This window comes from Rhipicephalus sanguineus, chromosome 11, assembly GCF_013339695.2.
Source record: "Rhipicephalus sanguineus isolate Rsan-2018 chromosome 11, BIME_Rsan_1.4, whole genome shotgun sequence".
Taxonomy (NCBI): domain Eukaryota; kingdom Metazoa; phylum Arthropoda; class Arachnida; order Ixodida; family Ixodidae; genus Rhipicephalus; species Rhipicephalus sanguineus.
The window spans coordinates 135,365,500-135,381,329 of record NC_051186.1 but is presented as its reverse complement, the minus strand read 5'-3'; the positions used below and the strand labels follow the sequence as shown (position 1 = coordinate 135,381,329).

General features: G+C 47.0%; 1 protein-coding gene across 1 annotated transcript in view; it reads right to left on the bottom strand.

Annotated features, from left to right (window-relative positions):
- LOC119374617 (protein brunelleschi) overlaps window positions 1–15,830 on the bottom strand; it is a 222,065-nt gene that overhangs the window by 99,033 nt on the left and 107,202 nt on the right. The window contains exon 13 of the mRNA XM_049420300.1: window positions 5,026–5,152. Within this exon, the coding sequence (XP_049276257.1) occupies window positions 5,026–5,152 (127 nt within the window). The remainder of the gene's footprint in view (window positions 1–5,025; window positions 5,153–15,830) is intronic.

Genomic DNA, 15,830 nt, shown 5'->3' with positions numbered 1-15,830 from the left:
GGGGAATGAAAGATAGGGAGGAAATAAAGAAATAAGTAATAAGAGTGACTCTGTCGAAAGGCAGCCAAGAAGGAAAGGCAGCCAAGAAGGCTGGGAGAAGTGGGAGCGCCGCACCAAGGAGAGCCGCAAACGGGCCAAAAAAGAAGAAGAAAATAAAAAAGGTGCACCACAGACCGCGCGAGCGCACATAGCCCCGGCACTGTAAAAATCAAGGTCCGTCGAACTCACGATGTTAAGTCCAATGAACCTTGTTGATTGAGGGTATTCCCAAGGCGTGCTCCGCTGTCAGAGACACTCGAAGAGCGCGCTGGACCTGAAGAACACGATGAGCGCACTCATGGCTCTCCCAACAGCGGATGAGTGCGCCCTGGGAAATAGGAGCTCGTCGGCGCTGTTCGTGGCAAGTCCCTGCTCGCGATAGGCATGGACGAGCTCACGGCGGTCCTCCACATATTGCGCGCACTGCAGGAGAATGTGCTCCAATGTCTCTGGTGTGGCGCAATAAGAGCAGAGGGGATCGCCGGCCCCCGTCAGTCGGACCGCCGGCCCTGGGCACGCCGACGCAAAGGCGGAGGAGGAAGGCGTGCTTCTCTCTCCCCAAGCCGGTTCTTGGGAGGGGGCGTGGTGGCTTGCTGGCCGCGACACGTTGGTCTGGGTGGCGAGGGGTGACGGAAAGGGCAATCCGGTTACGCGCCACGTCAAAGGAGCTCACCGTGTTTGTGGTGGGCGTGTCCGCTGCGTGCGCTGCCTTGGCGAGCTCGTCGGCCGCCTCGTTGCCTGGGATTCCGATGTGTGCCGGTATCCACCGCAGGACGACGTCACAGCCCTGGTCCTGCGCCACCTTGAGCCTGCGCCCGATACGTATGGCGAGTGGTGAACCTTGGGAATCCCTCGCCAGCAGTTGCAGTGCAGCACGAGAGTCCGTGAGGATAGCAGCCGATGAAACTCGAAGCTGGAGGAGCGCATCAGCGGCAAGATCAAGTGCAGCCAGCTCGGCGACCGTCGATGACGCCCCACACATGAGGCACTGTGAACACATTGTGAACGCAGAAGCAGCCGATCCATCGCGCAACACTGACCCGTCCGTGAATAGGAGCAGTCGTCCTGCGAGGTGCTCATCCAGCATGGCAGTAGTTTCTTGCCGAAGCGCGCACTCCTAATTCCGGGTATGCATGTGCAGATCGTCAGAGGGCGATGCTTGTAGGGTGGGGCACTGTAGTCATTCACGTCCGGCGTGTCCGGAACCAAGGTGCTGAACGTGGCGGCAATGCGTCCCATCCTCGAGTGTGCGAGCGAGTGCAGTCAAAAGACGAGCAGCTGGCCATGGTGTGATCGGTGCATGCGCTCGATGTGGTTCAATACTCATAACTCGGTACACAACGAGAGTGGCATTTCGCGCACCTCAGCGAGCGTCAGCCCGATGGGAGAGATGCGGAGCAGTCCGTGGTACTGCCGGATGGCAGCTTGGTGTACCGTATCCAGCTGTTCCCAGTTGTTGCGGGTGAGAGAGGCAAGAGGGAGGCCGTACAGGATGTGTGCAGCGGCCATGCCGTTGAAGAGGCGCAGGGCAAGGGCCGGCGAACATCCGGTGCCACGCGCAAGGAGCGCACAGGCGGCAGAAGCGACCCTTCTCGCGTTCGTACACTGGGCTCATGAGTCCACCTCACTTGACGCGACCAGGGGATGGCGGTACTCCTGAGAGTGAATTTCTCAGTGTCGTGACGCGCGACAGAACTGCGGTGCACCATCATCGCTGTGGTTTTCGCCGGGGAGAGCTGCATCCCTTTGCCGCTGATGAACGCGTCACGTGTGGTCAGCTGTCTGTGGGGCGTGCCGCGAACACAGCGATGTCGTCCGCGTAAACAGGAACACTGAGGCACAGAGTAAGCTCAGCCAGTTGTGCATACGTGAGGCCCCGATTCACGACAGTGGAAAGAAATGGGAAGCGCGCACCCGAGGGGTCAAGAATGGCCCCAAAAATCCTTTAAGCCCTTGACGGACGTCTCGGGTCATCGAGCGTGACGCGCAGGCTTCCCCACGATTGGTCGCGGCGCCGCTACACGTGCCGGGGACACACGGCATCAAGTCGATTGCAATACGTCCAGTGTTCGCTGCAGACGGACTTGATGGCGCGTTCTGCGGCGAATCGCGCGGAGATTGAGCAGTTTCAAGTCCGGCACTGGTGTTCCCACTGGCACAACACATTCGCGCGAAGCCGCCTCCACACAGCGCAACGCATGAGAGAGGAAGGCAACGCCCAAGGGCGGAAAAGCAGACAAAAGTTCGCGGAACCAGCCCCAGTCCATCACGGTGTATAGGTTGTATTCACTGAGGACACGCCCCCACTGGCGCGCGGGCTGATGGGAAGGGCGTGAGCTGCTTCCGCTTCCATCAGCCATGATCCTGGCCACTTTGTGAAGCTCTCTCGGTGCGTGTGGATGTTCTCTGCCTCAGTTCGCGAAGCAGCAGCTGACCATGTTCTGTTGCAGTTTCTGAAATCATGGTAAATTGCGCCGTCTATTGACGTAGCAATAGGTCACGGCGAAAAAAGAGCGTCAACTTTTATGGACTTCGTTCAGCCATCTACAACCAACGCAAGAATTGTTGGAAAGGTGTTGTACCGAGTGGTTCGCCGCATTGTTGGCTCTCACATCAACAAACGTTGAACTAACTACGAAGTGTGCAGCGCTCATTTCATTGCTGGTGAGTACCAATTTAGGTTGCAAATGTTACACTTGACGCATTTTATGCTTCAGAGCGTCCATGTTTGTTGTCCCGTCATCACGCCGCTTGGAGATGGGCAGTTAAATTTCTGGTTGGCTGGGTGTTTACGTTTGCGTCGCCGCATTTTTATTGTAAACGATAATGTCAGCGTGCACTGGCGCAGTTGCATTTTTTCGCTCCGCTTGCGACGTCTCTCCTGTAAAACGTTCGCTCTGAGATTTGCCTCGGTGATTGCTTCTCACTTCAAGAGGCGGTGCTGGCGTACTACAAGATCTGTAATTACACTTGTATTACTCACTTGCAGGAAAGCCATCCTATTTGTTGGACGAGACAAACCCCAACTAGGCATGAAGTCTTCGGGAGACTACGAAAGCAACCCTAAAGAATCCTTGATGTGGGAAATTTTCACCCTCGGCACACGCTCGACGTCGAAGTGCAACTCGTCCATGCCCAGGAACAGTGGCTCAACACTGGCGCAAAACTTGAATTTTTCCACGTAGTGCTCCCTTGCCGTCTCATCCAAGCTTTTGCGCATATGCACTCAAACTGATTAAAGGCGTATCGCCCATCACTTCGCAGCGTCTTCAACCGCGTCCGTGTAGGGTTATTCAGTGGTAGTTGCTAGTAAACAGCAAGAATTCCTGTCCTATAAGGGCAGCACCTGTAAAATCTCAGATAAAGCAAAACACACATTGTGGGACACTACGGCACAGACGCTATACAGTGGCCAGGACCATGGCGGACCGCCCTAAGGACGGCGTCACCATAGTTGCTAGCGCTGCTCACAGCACCGCGTTGACGTCATGTGAATACAACCTATACGTGCGCGTGAGCGTGTGGCACCGATCGAGGGGTTCGAGAAAGTGGTCCGAGCCCCATGTGTCAGCCCATCTCTTCCACTCGTGTCTGACTCGATCACTGACGATGGAAAGGTCGATGGCACTGCGCTGCACACCGCGACGGGCGAAGGTGGGACTGCCGATGTTTATCACAAGGAGGCCGGTCTCTGCAACCGAGTCCAATAAGGCCCTGCCTGTGTGGTCCGTGCGGCCACTTCCCCACGCTGTGTGGTGCGAGTTTATGTCCCCGCAAATAACGATGTCGCCACGAAGGAGCCGCGCCAAACGCGTCACGAAAGACGTGTCCCATTTGTGCACCGGCTCGACGTACACACTCGTCACTGCCATGTCGCACTCACCAACTCGCACTTTCAACCCCACTGCACAGAACACTGGTGATGTCAATGGCACAGTGGGCGAGTCCGCGGCGCACATAAATAGAAGCACGAGGGCGAGCGGGCAGGCGTGTAGTGTCAGTGCACACAACTACCTTGGCACCTTGACAAAGTCATGATACGCTGAGTTGCTTGAGAAAGTCTGCAAAGTTTTCTTCGAGGTCCGGATATTTTCTTGTTTTCGGCCCGCAGTAACTTTCCTTGATCGACGTGCAGCTGAAGATATCCCATTGCGCTACTCACAGTCACAAGCCTCGCGCACACGAAAAAGACCTTCCCTTGTCGTGCACTTTAGTAATCAAAATGGCTCATCACAATTTGCACTTCACTGGGAACAGATAAACACACACAGGTCCTACGCGAACCAACGTTCTGTGTTTAAAATGTGCTCGGCCGCCATTGTGTGATGGCGATGACAATGCACCTGAATCCTCTGACAGAAGTGCTAGCGCCGCAAACCTGGTTTCGGTTTCATACTCGATTGTAATGCACAGACAATTTTTGTTCCCGTTGTCGCTTTTTCTTTTTTTTTTTTCCTTCACTCCCCTTGCGTTTGTCCCTCTGACCACAGCGGAGGAGCCCCAAGCTCTTGTGTTCTTCTATTCCCCTTTGTACTCCAGATGGGAAACCGAAGACCCGAGGGGGAATACAAAAGGACGCAATGGCTTGGGGGTGCCAGTTGTAAATCCCCTTACTTTATTTGTCAAAGCCTGCACCTCCCCCACCCACAGGCTGAGGGTGAGGGGGATACCATCTTTATCCGTTGAACGTTCTTTTTCCTTTATCCCGCGCCCTCCATGTCGCGATTTTCTTTTTCTTTTTTGCTTTTTCCCGGTCACCTGAATGCCCCACCAAGACTGCAATGTTCGTTTCGCAGAATCACCAGCGTTGTCGATCACCGCGAAAGTTCGTCTTAACAGAAGAGTACAGTTGGGCGGTTCGTCTTAAGCGAATTTTTTTTGCATTGAGTCTATGGGAAACCAAACAAACGGTTCTCTGTTATTCGTCTTAACCAAGTTCGTCTTAACGGGAGTTCACTGTAGACGTTGAGACGTCCTTCAACTCACCGCGAAGCTGGAGCTGCCCTATGGCCCTGGGCGTGCCCAGCAGTTTGACAGGGTATGGGCTAGACTCTGGCGGCAGCTCTAGAGATGCCGGGAAGCTCTCCAAAGGTACACCATCCGCCAGCAGAGACTGCGTGGTGAAATCAATCATGCAAGCGTCGCTAATGGGTCCAAACCAAAATGAACAGGTCCAACAAATAATGAAGCCAAGGACTGTCCCTGGCTTCACCATCTGCTGGTTTTTCAGTGTCAGCTGTGTCAAACAAAGAAACGAACCCTCAAAATTCTCTTCCTTCAGGTCCAACAAAGGCATAGTCCATAAAGGACACAGGGTGATTAGGCCTTCATGTGAGTATAAAGTGACTAGCCAACTTCATCCCACATGTCACCAATATCCAGGGCATACGACACGAAAGGGTTTCACAACCAGACTGTCTCTGAACAAGTCAAGCAAGGACACACAAGATAATTAGGCCTAGCACATGTGTAAAACAACTAGCCTGTCTTATTCCATACATTTATGTGCATCATACACTAAAATATAATGAAACGAAGGAGCATTATTTGTAGTTCTTAACTGTAGTGTATAATTATGACATACTGAATGGAAAAGAATTAATGTGGACGAAGAAACACCTCTGCCGTCAGTGGGGCCCAAACCGACTACCTTCAAATCCCACATCTGATGCTCTACCAATTAAGCTACAATGGCAGGCATTCGACCGTCCACTTTGTTGGGTATTTCTGCAAGTGAAATACTGGGAGCCAGCGCCACTCGTAGCCAAGGCGGTGAGTGTGGAACACTCTTTTTGCCAGACGGCGTCACGTAGCACGTGATCTTGTTTACAAGCTGGCAGCTGACCAGTAAACCACCTACCAGAGCCAATTACGTTTTCTGCCAGCGACTTTGTTAATTTCATCACCCAACCTAACATTTTGCTGTACTCAACTACATTTCCCGTCTGCCAGTGTCTATTCCATTGCTCTAGGACTCAAGAAGCCTAGCACACATTTGTTCCCATTGTTGGGATAGGGGATATAAGTGCAAGTCCTCACAACAATTATGCCACTTGATGTAAACAAAGAGAGCAGCCGCCCCTGTTTGTTCTCTGATCCACTCTGTGGTCTTCCTGTCTAAGCACTACACCTATCATTTTCCCCACCTCATGAGCTCTTGGTTCACTTGTGCCACCACTCTTTCCTCACACTGTTTCACAAGCACGCAAAAGAGATCAGTGCGATGTGCAGCAACAACGCAATTAAGGCAGCATATTGCCACCTGTGGTGCTGGCTACAATGCAAGGGCAGAGGCATGTGCATGAAAAGGGAGAGAAGTCCACGCACAATCCCGCTTGAGCCAAATCGATGCATTTGGCAAGAGCCCTGCTGCCCTTATGACCAATAAACCCGGCCTGGACCTCTCAAGAGATGTGAAAATTCACCTATGAGGAAATCATCTAATACTTAATACAGCACCATGGGCACTCACCAAGCCCATGTAGGCTTTATCACCATATCACCAGCGCCATGTGTGACGAGTTTCAGTAAGCACTGAGCATACACTATCTTAGCATACTCTTTGGATATTGTCTATCTGTATCACAATACGTCTCTCAAGACGTGTATCAGTATCTGGATTTCCGATACAAGAAATAATGTATCGTGTATCTTAAGATACAAGATACTGCAATGGCAACACTATCATGCGAAACGATAAATGTTGGCTGGCTCCACTTCTGAAGACGATACTGTTGCCCCAAAGCAACCTGAATAAAACTAAAGACAGTGACATTCTTTTATCTTTCTGCCAGAGTCCACCATAGAGGGCAGGCGATGAGGTCTGCGCGTCCCTATTGGTGAAGCAGAGTCACGCGGTAGCACTTGCGCCGTCCTGACAAAAACAAGTACACGAACGTCTATGTGAATCCAACCTTTTGTTTTCTCAATTTTTTTTTTCTTCTTTTGTTGTGTCAGTGCCACCACGCTGCTCTTAGCCACTGTTCCGTGCCGCATACTCCAGTGAGTACGGCATCTGTCAAGCAAATTCTAACGTCGCTCTAATGTTGTCATCGAAGTTTCTCTAGCGTAGTGCTTTGTTTAGAAGTCTGAACAGTGGACAAATAGGGTTGCTTTGCATCTCGTGGCTCTATGTTTGACTTATATGCAATGAGACTGACTTATACGGTAATAAGATTCTAACAACTACGGCGCCACCAGTACCGATGCTAGGTGTAGTAGAACAAGCATTTACCTACCAGAAGATAATATCTTGGCTTACTGTATCTTTTCAGGTAAGGCTTGTATTGACTGACCTATGGAGCTGGTGTTCCAAAAAACTAGGCTCGTGCAAATATTCTTGTAGTTCGAATATTCGAACGAATATTACAGTATTCGAATTCGCTTCAAAACGAATTTAAGTTATTCTAAATTTCGAAGTATTCGAAATGAACGAATAGACATACATAAACCGCATGTAACCTCCCTGTAACGGTGGTTTCACTGCAGCGCATGAGTGCTATGCCGTGAAAACACATGTCCAAGAAAAATCCGCACTGCCGTGAAGCCCCACTTCAATGTTAAATGAACAAATTACATTCCCATCGATTCATCATTTTTTAAGTTTAAAATGTTAAGCAAGTACCAACTAGGCCAACAAATAGTCTTGTTAAGTTTAAAAGCTTGTTATACCGGCTTATATGCTCTAATTATAGTAAAGTTTAAAACGTAACATATTTTACAGGCTACACTTGCATTCTATTGAAAGTCGAATCCTGCTACTATTCAAAGTTGCACCCCGCCACGGTGGTCTAGAGGTTATGGCGCTCGACTTCTGACCTGAAGGTCGCGGAATCAAATCCCGGCCGCGGTGGCTGTATTTTCGATGGAGGCGAAAATGTTTGAGGCCCGTGTACTTAGATTTAGGTGCACGTTAAAGAACCCCAGGTGGTCGAAATTTCTGGAGCCCTCCACTACGGTGTCCCTCATAATCATATCATGGTTTTGGGACGTTAAACCCCACATATCATATTCAAAGTTGCTACCACTTCCCTTTGAACCAAAATGACATTTGCACATGCCCTGTTTCAATTTTAAAGAATACTGTGCAGGTTAGTTGGGTCCTGACAAATATGCTCCTTTTTTTTATAATATGTAATATATACTATATTCGAATTCAATTCGAAATTATTGGACCAAATCACTATTTGCTTCGTATCTAAAATTTACTATTTGCACAAGACTACAAAAAACCCTCCTCACCCACAGCTGATGTGCACGAAAGAAATTTTAAATGAAAAAAATAGGTTTTTTTTTTCCAGGGCTGGGGCTCGAAACCTGAATCCCACCAGTTCCAAAGCGAGTGTCTTGACCAATGTAAACCGAACTGAAGCATACTAATGCATTCTACGGAGGATGCAAAAACAATTGGAAAGCAGTACACTTGCTGTCGGCGCTTCATTGAAATATTTTGTATTGGTGGACTAAAAGCGATCTGCTGGCGCAAGATCGACATCAGGAATTGTACATTCAGACTTCAAGAAAAATGAAATTCCCAACCCACATTTCCATGGTCCTTCTGTTGGACCGTTCTACAGGCTGAGGAACGCTGGTAAGAACATGAAAGATGCCATGCCGATTCGGCCCGAAAACAGCGTTCCTGGGATGGCCGCTACCTATATTACAACCAGGGCTGGGCAAAGGTACTTTGGAATTGTATCGCGATACGATACAAGATACTCAGGCAAAAAGTATTGGAGATACAGATACAAGATACTACCGCAATAATTGTATCCGATACGATACTGGCCAGTTGTATCTTAAGACACTTCGATACATTCATAAATTTGTTATTATAGACCCCCATAACGTAGTAGCGACCGCCTATGCACAAAAAGGTTTGCTTGAAAATTTCTTTATTGTGACCAATTTTGTTTCATTTTAATGAAATGTCTGTTAGTATCTCAAAAGTTTTGTCCTTCTTGCTCAAAGTGCATTAGTTTATTTCCGACAGAACTTATTGGGGTTTGTTTTGACTGCTTAACAAGACAGCTCTTCACTGACAGCGGCTCTTGCTTGTCATTTTTGTAATTGATGGCAGTCGCTGCTCAGCTTGCCGACCAGCTAGCGGGTTGCCATTTAATCACAAGAACTTCAATAAGAAGCCTTCGCACGGCGGCACAAATACCGGTGTGGAGTTTTAGCTTGTCTGTCAAAGATCGTTTACGCAATACCGAATCAACGGTGTACAGCAGCAACAAAGCTGCTAGCGACATTTTTTCTGACGCATTGTGTATACGTAGAGATAATAAAACTGCAGTATTTCATATTCTACTTATCTGCTGGCGTAAAGCGTTCGTTATCAATATACGCAGTAACATGCAATCTTTCAACAATTTTTGTTCAACGGGAGAACATGTGCACCCCAGAAATGCCCAATACCTATTGCATTGTCACGTGGTGATGACGATGGAGAAGGCGGCAGTCACTCTAGTAGAGACCAAACTGCTCACTGGGCAAGCTTGTGCCCAGAAAACTAACTCTTGTACCAGAAAACTTGTACCAGAAAGTACAAACAAAGCACTCTATACACTGATAGGCTTCCAAAGCAACGTCGAGCGGCGCCACTGCTCTTATCGTAACTGGGGGCATCCATGGCCACAACACTGATGCCCCTGCTTCCGCGCACGCGCAGAGCTCTCGGATGCATCTGCGGTGCGTCACAGTGTAAATATTGTTGACTAGCAGTGCTCTGGGCCGAATGAGGAGCGCATGCGCGCAAGTGTCCTTGCTGCCACCACTGGCAAATCCGGCGACAAACCGCCTTCGCGGGCAGTGTCTGCCCCCAGAAACGCATAGCTCAGCCGCGCGAGTGTTGTGCCCAAACTTGAGCTTGGGTTCCCTATAAAAGTCGTCGGCCGTCGATATTGTGATCATCGGCGGAACGCGTGGTCTTTTATACATCAGCGATCGAACCTTCCAGCGTTACCGCTGGTGCTCGCGTAAGCTCCCGAATGAACTAGAGTGCTCGCGTCCTGCGCATATTTTTAATAATAATTTTTGCGGTTTTGCATCACAAAACCACGATATGATTATGATGGACGCCGTAACGGAGGGCTCCGGAAATTTCGACCGCCTGGGGTTCTTTAACGTGGACCTAAATCTAAGTACACCGGTCTCTAGCATTTCGCCTCGATCGAAATATGCCCGTCGCGGCTGGGATTCGCACGTAATCTTAACGGAACAATCTGAAACAATCGCGAAGATTTCGAAACCTCGCAGCGCGGCTTGAGCCTAGCGCTGCTAATATTTCTTCTACTGTTTAAACCCGATCACACCAAAATAAAGAAATAAGAGCGCAGGGCAGGACACCGCTGCTATTCACGCTATTGCCACTTAAGCTCCGATTACCTGGTGATTAGTAATAGGAAAAAAAAAAATAGGGAGACCTCAAAAAGAAAAACAAATATACGTAATTAAAATAGAAAAGCCGTTCTGTATCAAACATTTATGGTGAATAAGTATTGAAGCACGATACAGGCGGCACCCCTAACAGCTATGGCAATTAAGCATGAAGTATCGTCAACTTACCTGCTATTGTAAGACAATAAAAAGATTTAGTGCCTACGAAAAATTGACTGAAACTGCTCATTGGGACGTTCATGAGAAAAACGGATCATTTAGTATAGCAATGGTTCTCGAATTCCCTTCCTAAAGACTTTAAGATATGGCTCCTAATTCTTTCCACTATTATAGTGAAAACTCAATTTCACTGTTTTACTAAGCAGTAAGCAGGACGCTTGGTACTGTATACTCAGTGCGCGCCTACATAATTACATTTTTTTTTTAAATCCCCTTGACAGAACAGTAAACTCAAGTGAAATATAAATGTGTAAACAGTAGCAGAAATAAAGTAGACAGTTCAATTAGTAAGAATAAAGGAGAAAGAGGTTATTTTGGCCGCACGTTACAACAGACATACTGCTGTGACCAGACCAGAAAGAAACAGCTGAGAGCCCCAGGTAATGTACGGGATGCAAGAGCAGAACAAGTAAGTTTGTGCTAACAATCAAATTATGATTTGAAAAACTCTTTGAATAAAGGTAGCAGGAAGATAATAATAATTATTCTTAGGGTTTAACGTCCCAAAACTACGATAAGATTATGAGGGACGCCGTAGTGGAGGGCTCCGGAAATTTGGGGCACCTGGAGTTCTTTAACGTGCACCTAAATCGAAGCACGCGGGCCTCAAGTATTTTCGCCTCCATCGAAAATGCGACCGCCGGCACTCGATCGACAACAGGAAGAAAAAAGATAGGGTACACGAAGATATCTTCCGTTAGGTAAACGCTTGCTCTATCAGATCTAGCATCGGTACTAGAGGTGCTATAGTTTGGATCTTATTTGCACACAAGTCAATCGCAAGAAAATCGAACTTACATACACAAAATCCTTCAAATTGCTGATCTGTGAAAGCCACGAGACGCAAAGACCCTATGCTTCAGATTTCGTAACAAATCGCCACGCAGGAGAGTGGCATCAGAATTTGCGCGATAATCGCCGCACGCGTTGTGGTACGTGGCGCTGGACAGTGGATAAGGGCAAGTGTCATGGCACTGGCACAAGTAAAAAGAAAAAAAATGGACAAAAGGAAAGGCACGTGAACTAAGCGTAGACGTTCGTGCGCTTGTTCCGTCGAGACTGCGCGAGCGCTGTCATGTTCTTCTGCTAACAGAAACGGACGTGCACACCTCATCGCTCGCCCTAACTGGTGGACTCTTCCAGAAAGATAAAAATATGTCACTGCCCTTAGCTTTATTCAGGTAGTTTAGTGGCACCAGTACCAGCTTGAGAAGCGGAGTTGAGCCAGCGATTATTGTTTCGTAGGGTGGTGTTCCTATAGGAGTATCTTGTATCTTAAGATACACGATACAATATTGAATGTATCGGAAATACAGATACAGATACTCATTTGGCGAGACGTATCGCGATACAGATACAAGATACCAAAAGAGTACAGTAGGTTCTCAGTAAACGGAAATCTCGTAAACGGAACTGCTGCTTAAATGGAACAACTGCATCTAACACGACTGGTTTCATACTTGGATTCTGCACCCCTGTTCATCTCTCAGTAAACGGAACTCCTGTTAAACGGAACACATTTTCCTGGTCCCTTCAGGTTCCGTTTACTGAGAGTCCACTATATTTAAGATAGTATCTAAGATACACGTATCTTCGATACTGTCCAGCACTGATTACAACTAAACGCTTAAGTTGGAAGGAAGCATTGTGCAATGTGAAAGAAAGAAAGAATAGCAGTATGTCAGGCATGCCTACACCAAGCTTCACTTGACCCCATTTCCCCAATAGCGGAAGGGCTCCTGAATTTTTTTTTTCCTGCCATCATTATTCAGAGTTTTTAAAATCGTAATTTGATGGCTAGCACAATTCCTTTCTTAGCTGACGTTATTTTACATCCCATACATTACCTAGGTCTGTCTACTGTTTTTTCTGGTCTGTTTACTGCTATACGTCTTTTGTAACGTGCTACCAAAATAAGCTCTCTCCTTTATTAACTTTTAATTGTCTGCATCATATCTACAACTGTTTACATATTTATATTCTGCTTGAGTAGGGATGGGCGAATAGTGAATTTGAGGTGCGAAGCGAATCCGATGAGAATAGTGACTTGGTTGAATAATTTCGAATCGAATAGTTCGAATAGCATGTACCCCATATTATTATGAAAAATGAACATTTTTGTCATGACGCTTGCGCAATATTTTTAAGGATTGGAACTAGGTATGAGTGAATGTCACTTTTTTGGTTTGAAATAAATTGGAAGCAAGCGTGAATATTATCAAGATTTGAATAGCAGTAGAGTGCAAGTTATAAGGGGTACAACATGTTATAATTTAAAAATGACTCTACTTAGCACATATATAAGCCCATATAACACGCTTAAAAAACATGTACTTTTAACCTTGAAGTGTGGCTTCGCGGCAGTGCAGATTTCCTCCGGATGGGTCGTTTCACATCACAGCAAACAGATGCTGCAGTGAAACCACCTTTACAGGGGGTTGTGTGAGGTCAAATGTATACATATATTCGTTCATTTCGAATACTTCCGAAATTTCGAATAATCTACATTCGTATCGAAGCGAATTCGAATACTGTATTATTCGATCAAATATTCGAAACACCAGAATATTCACCCATCCCTACGCTTGAGTTTACTCTTATGTCAAGGTGATGCTGAGGACATATATATGATAATCTGGGTATGCCTGGAGTATACAGTAGCAAAAATTCTGCTTACTGATTAGTAAAATCGGAGCTATATGGTAATTGCAGCTATAAGTGGCAACAGTGTGAATAGCGGCAGTGTTCCGCAATGCTTTGTGCAACTGTACAATACATCTCAGATGTTTCTGGGCTGCATATGTCTTTCCGTAGAAGAAAAATTGTTTAAAAGATTGCACGTTAACGAATATGTCGTTAACGAACGCTTTACGCCAGCAGATATACAGTCAAACCCCGCTACAATGAAATTGACGGTGCTTGGAAAAATGTTCGTTGAAGCGAACATTTCGTTGTAGTGAAATCGAAAAAAATATGGCTGACCTGAGCTAGTAAAACAGTGAAACTTTTATTTCCAATATTCAAAAAGTGTCTGCTGCTTCCTTTGCGTCCCCAGTAGCGTTACGACGCGATTCTCATATATGCATAGCGACGCCACGTTGAAAAGCACGCAGAAACAACGGCTTCCGCGAACGAATCAAACAGGCACGGGCGCGCAACACGAACTGCACAGTTGCGCCAATACGCTAACACTAGCTATTCGCCGACAACGGCGACATGCAGGCGTGCTATCGCGAAGCGATGACTTACGCCTTATTCTATGCTATTCTTATCCACCACTCGCGGCTGGCTGATCCCGTTGATAATGCGGACGAATTGTTGCTCCGACCACCGGTCGCACTGGCCAAGCGTGAAAAGCATTGGCATTGGAAAAGGCACCATTCCGCGACTGCACCCCAGGGCTGCTCGCGTTGATAACGCGGGTGTGGCGGATGTACCGTCGCTCTGACCACTAGCGAAGCGCGAAAAGCACGAAAAGTATTGGAAAGGCATCGGAAAAGCTATCGTTTCGCAATTGCACCCCAGTGTCGACAACTGAGCTTTGGCTTCGGATTGTCTGCGACTCAGAAGCAACTCAAGCCAGTTGCGAAAGCAGGGCAGTCTGATCGCCGTCGCTATCATGCAATGGCGGCCCCCGTGCTCAGTCAACAGCGGCGGTTGCTGGTGGCTCCAACACGCGATTCAAACTTTGAATTCGTATTTTTATGTTCTAAAATGCATCAAAATGTCCGAGATTGTGTTTATTGCACGGTAAACTAAATTTCTGAGCCCGGAATGGCATCGTCAAGCTTCGTTGAAGCGGAACGGCAGCAGAAAAAGTGTTCGTTGTGGCGAGCGTATTTATGCATTGACTCCTATGGACTGTTGACGGGGAACCGAGAATTTTTCGTTGTACCGGAAATTTCGTTGAAGCGGAGTTCGTTGTAGCGGAGTTCGACTGTATATACTTAAGTAGAATATAAAAAGCCATCACCGTTTTATGTCCTCCATGTATACACAATGCATCACAAAAAATGACGGTAATATCTTTACATGAAACTCATGAAAGTCATGAAACTAATATACTTTGAGCAAGAAATAGAAAACTTTTGAGATACTTTTGAGATAAGGTGTCACAGGAGCTGTCATGTCAAGGTGTCATGAAACTAATATCCTTTCAGCAAGCAATAAAAAGCTTTTGAGATACTAACAGACATTTCATTAAAATTAAACAAAGTTGGGCACACTTAAAAAGTTTTCAAGCAAACATTTTTTGTGCATAGGCCTTTGCTGCTACATTACACATATCTATAATAAACTTGCAAATGTAGTGAAAGTATTTGAAGATATAATTGGACAGTATCGTATCGGATGCAATAATTGTGGTAGATAACTGAGGATACTTCTGGCGCAAATCGTACGAGGACACATAATACAAAAGAACAGGACGGGCGCCGAATCAGCGCCCATCCTGTTCTTTTGTGTTATGTGTCCTCGCTTGATTTGTGCCAAAAGTATCTTCAGTTATGAACCTGTACCAACTAGCTGAAACCAGAATTCTGCTACAACAAGTTGTGGTGGTATCTTGTACCTGTATCTAAGTGCATCGCGATACAACTTCAAAGTATCTCTGCCCAGCTCTGGTCAATACCCATTGCTTTGCCAACCAGTGTGACACCAGTTCCTGTTTCCGCAGATATTCAGCACCTTGCATGTGCAAAGTAATCGCGACACTCAGTGCCTTTTCTCGCCCAAGTCTCAGTCACCACTGTGCCTCCCTCCCATCACGATACAATCAGCGTGCACTGATTTAGGCATCAATGATAATCTTGCATCCCCACAGAAGTCTGACATCTGGCGTACTTCAGACAGGCGATTCATTTGCTACTGTAGTGGCACTGCCATCCGCAGCAGTACCTTTGTCTGAAGATGCCGAAGGGGAAAGGAACGTAAGTGTAGAGTGGTCGTGGTGGGAATCGTTGCGCATTCAATCGGATGAACACAGGAAGGAAGGACAGAGTAAACGGAAAGAGCGCAAACTATAAACTGTCTTTATTCATTTGGTTGCTGCATATATATGCACTTTTTATCACACGTCCCAAATAAAACGAAAGAAGGGGAGAAGAAACGAGGAGGAAACACATGTCAAGGATACCTCACGTCAAAAACAAAAGCTGCGCAGAAAATTGCTT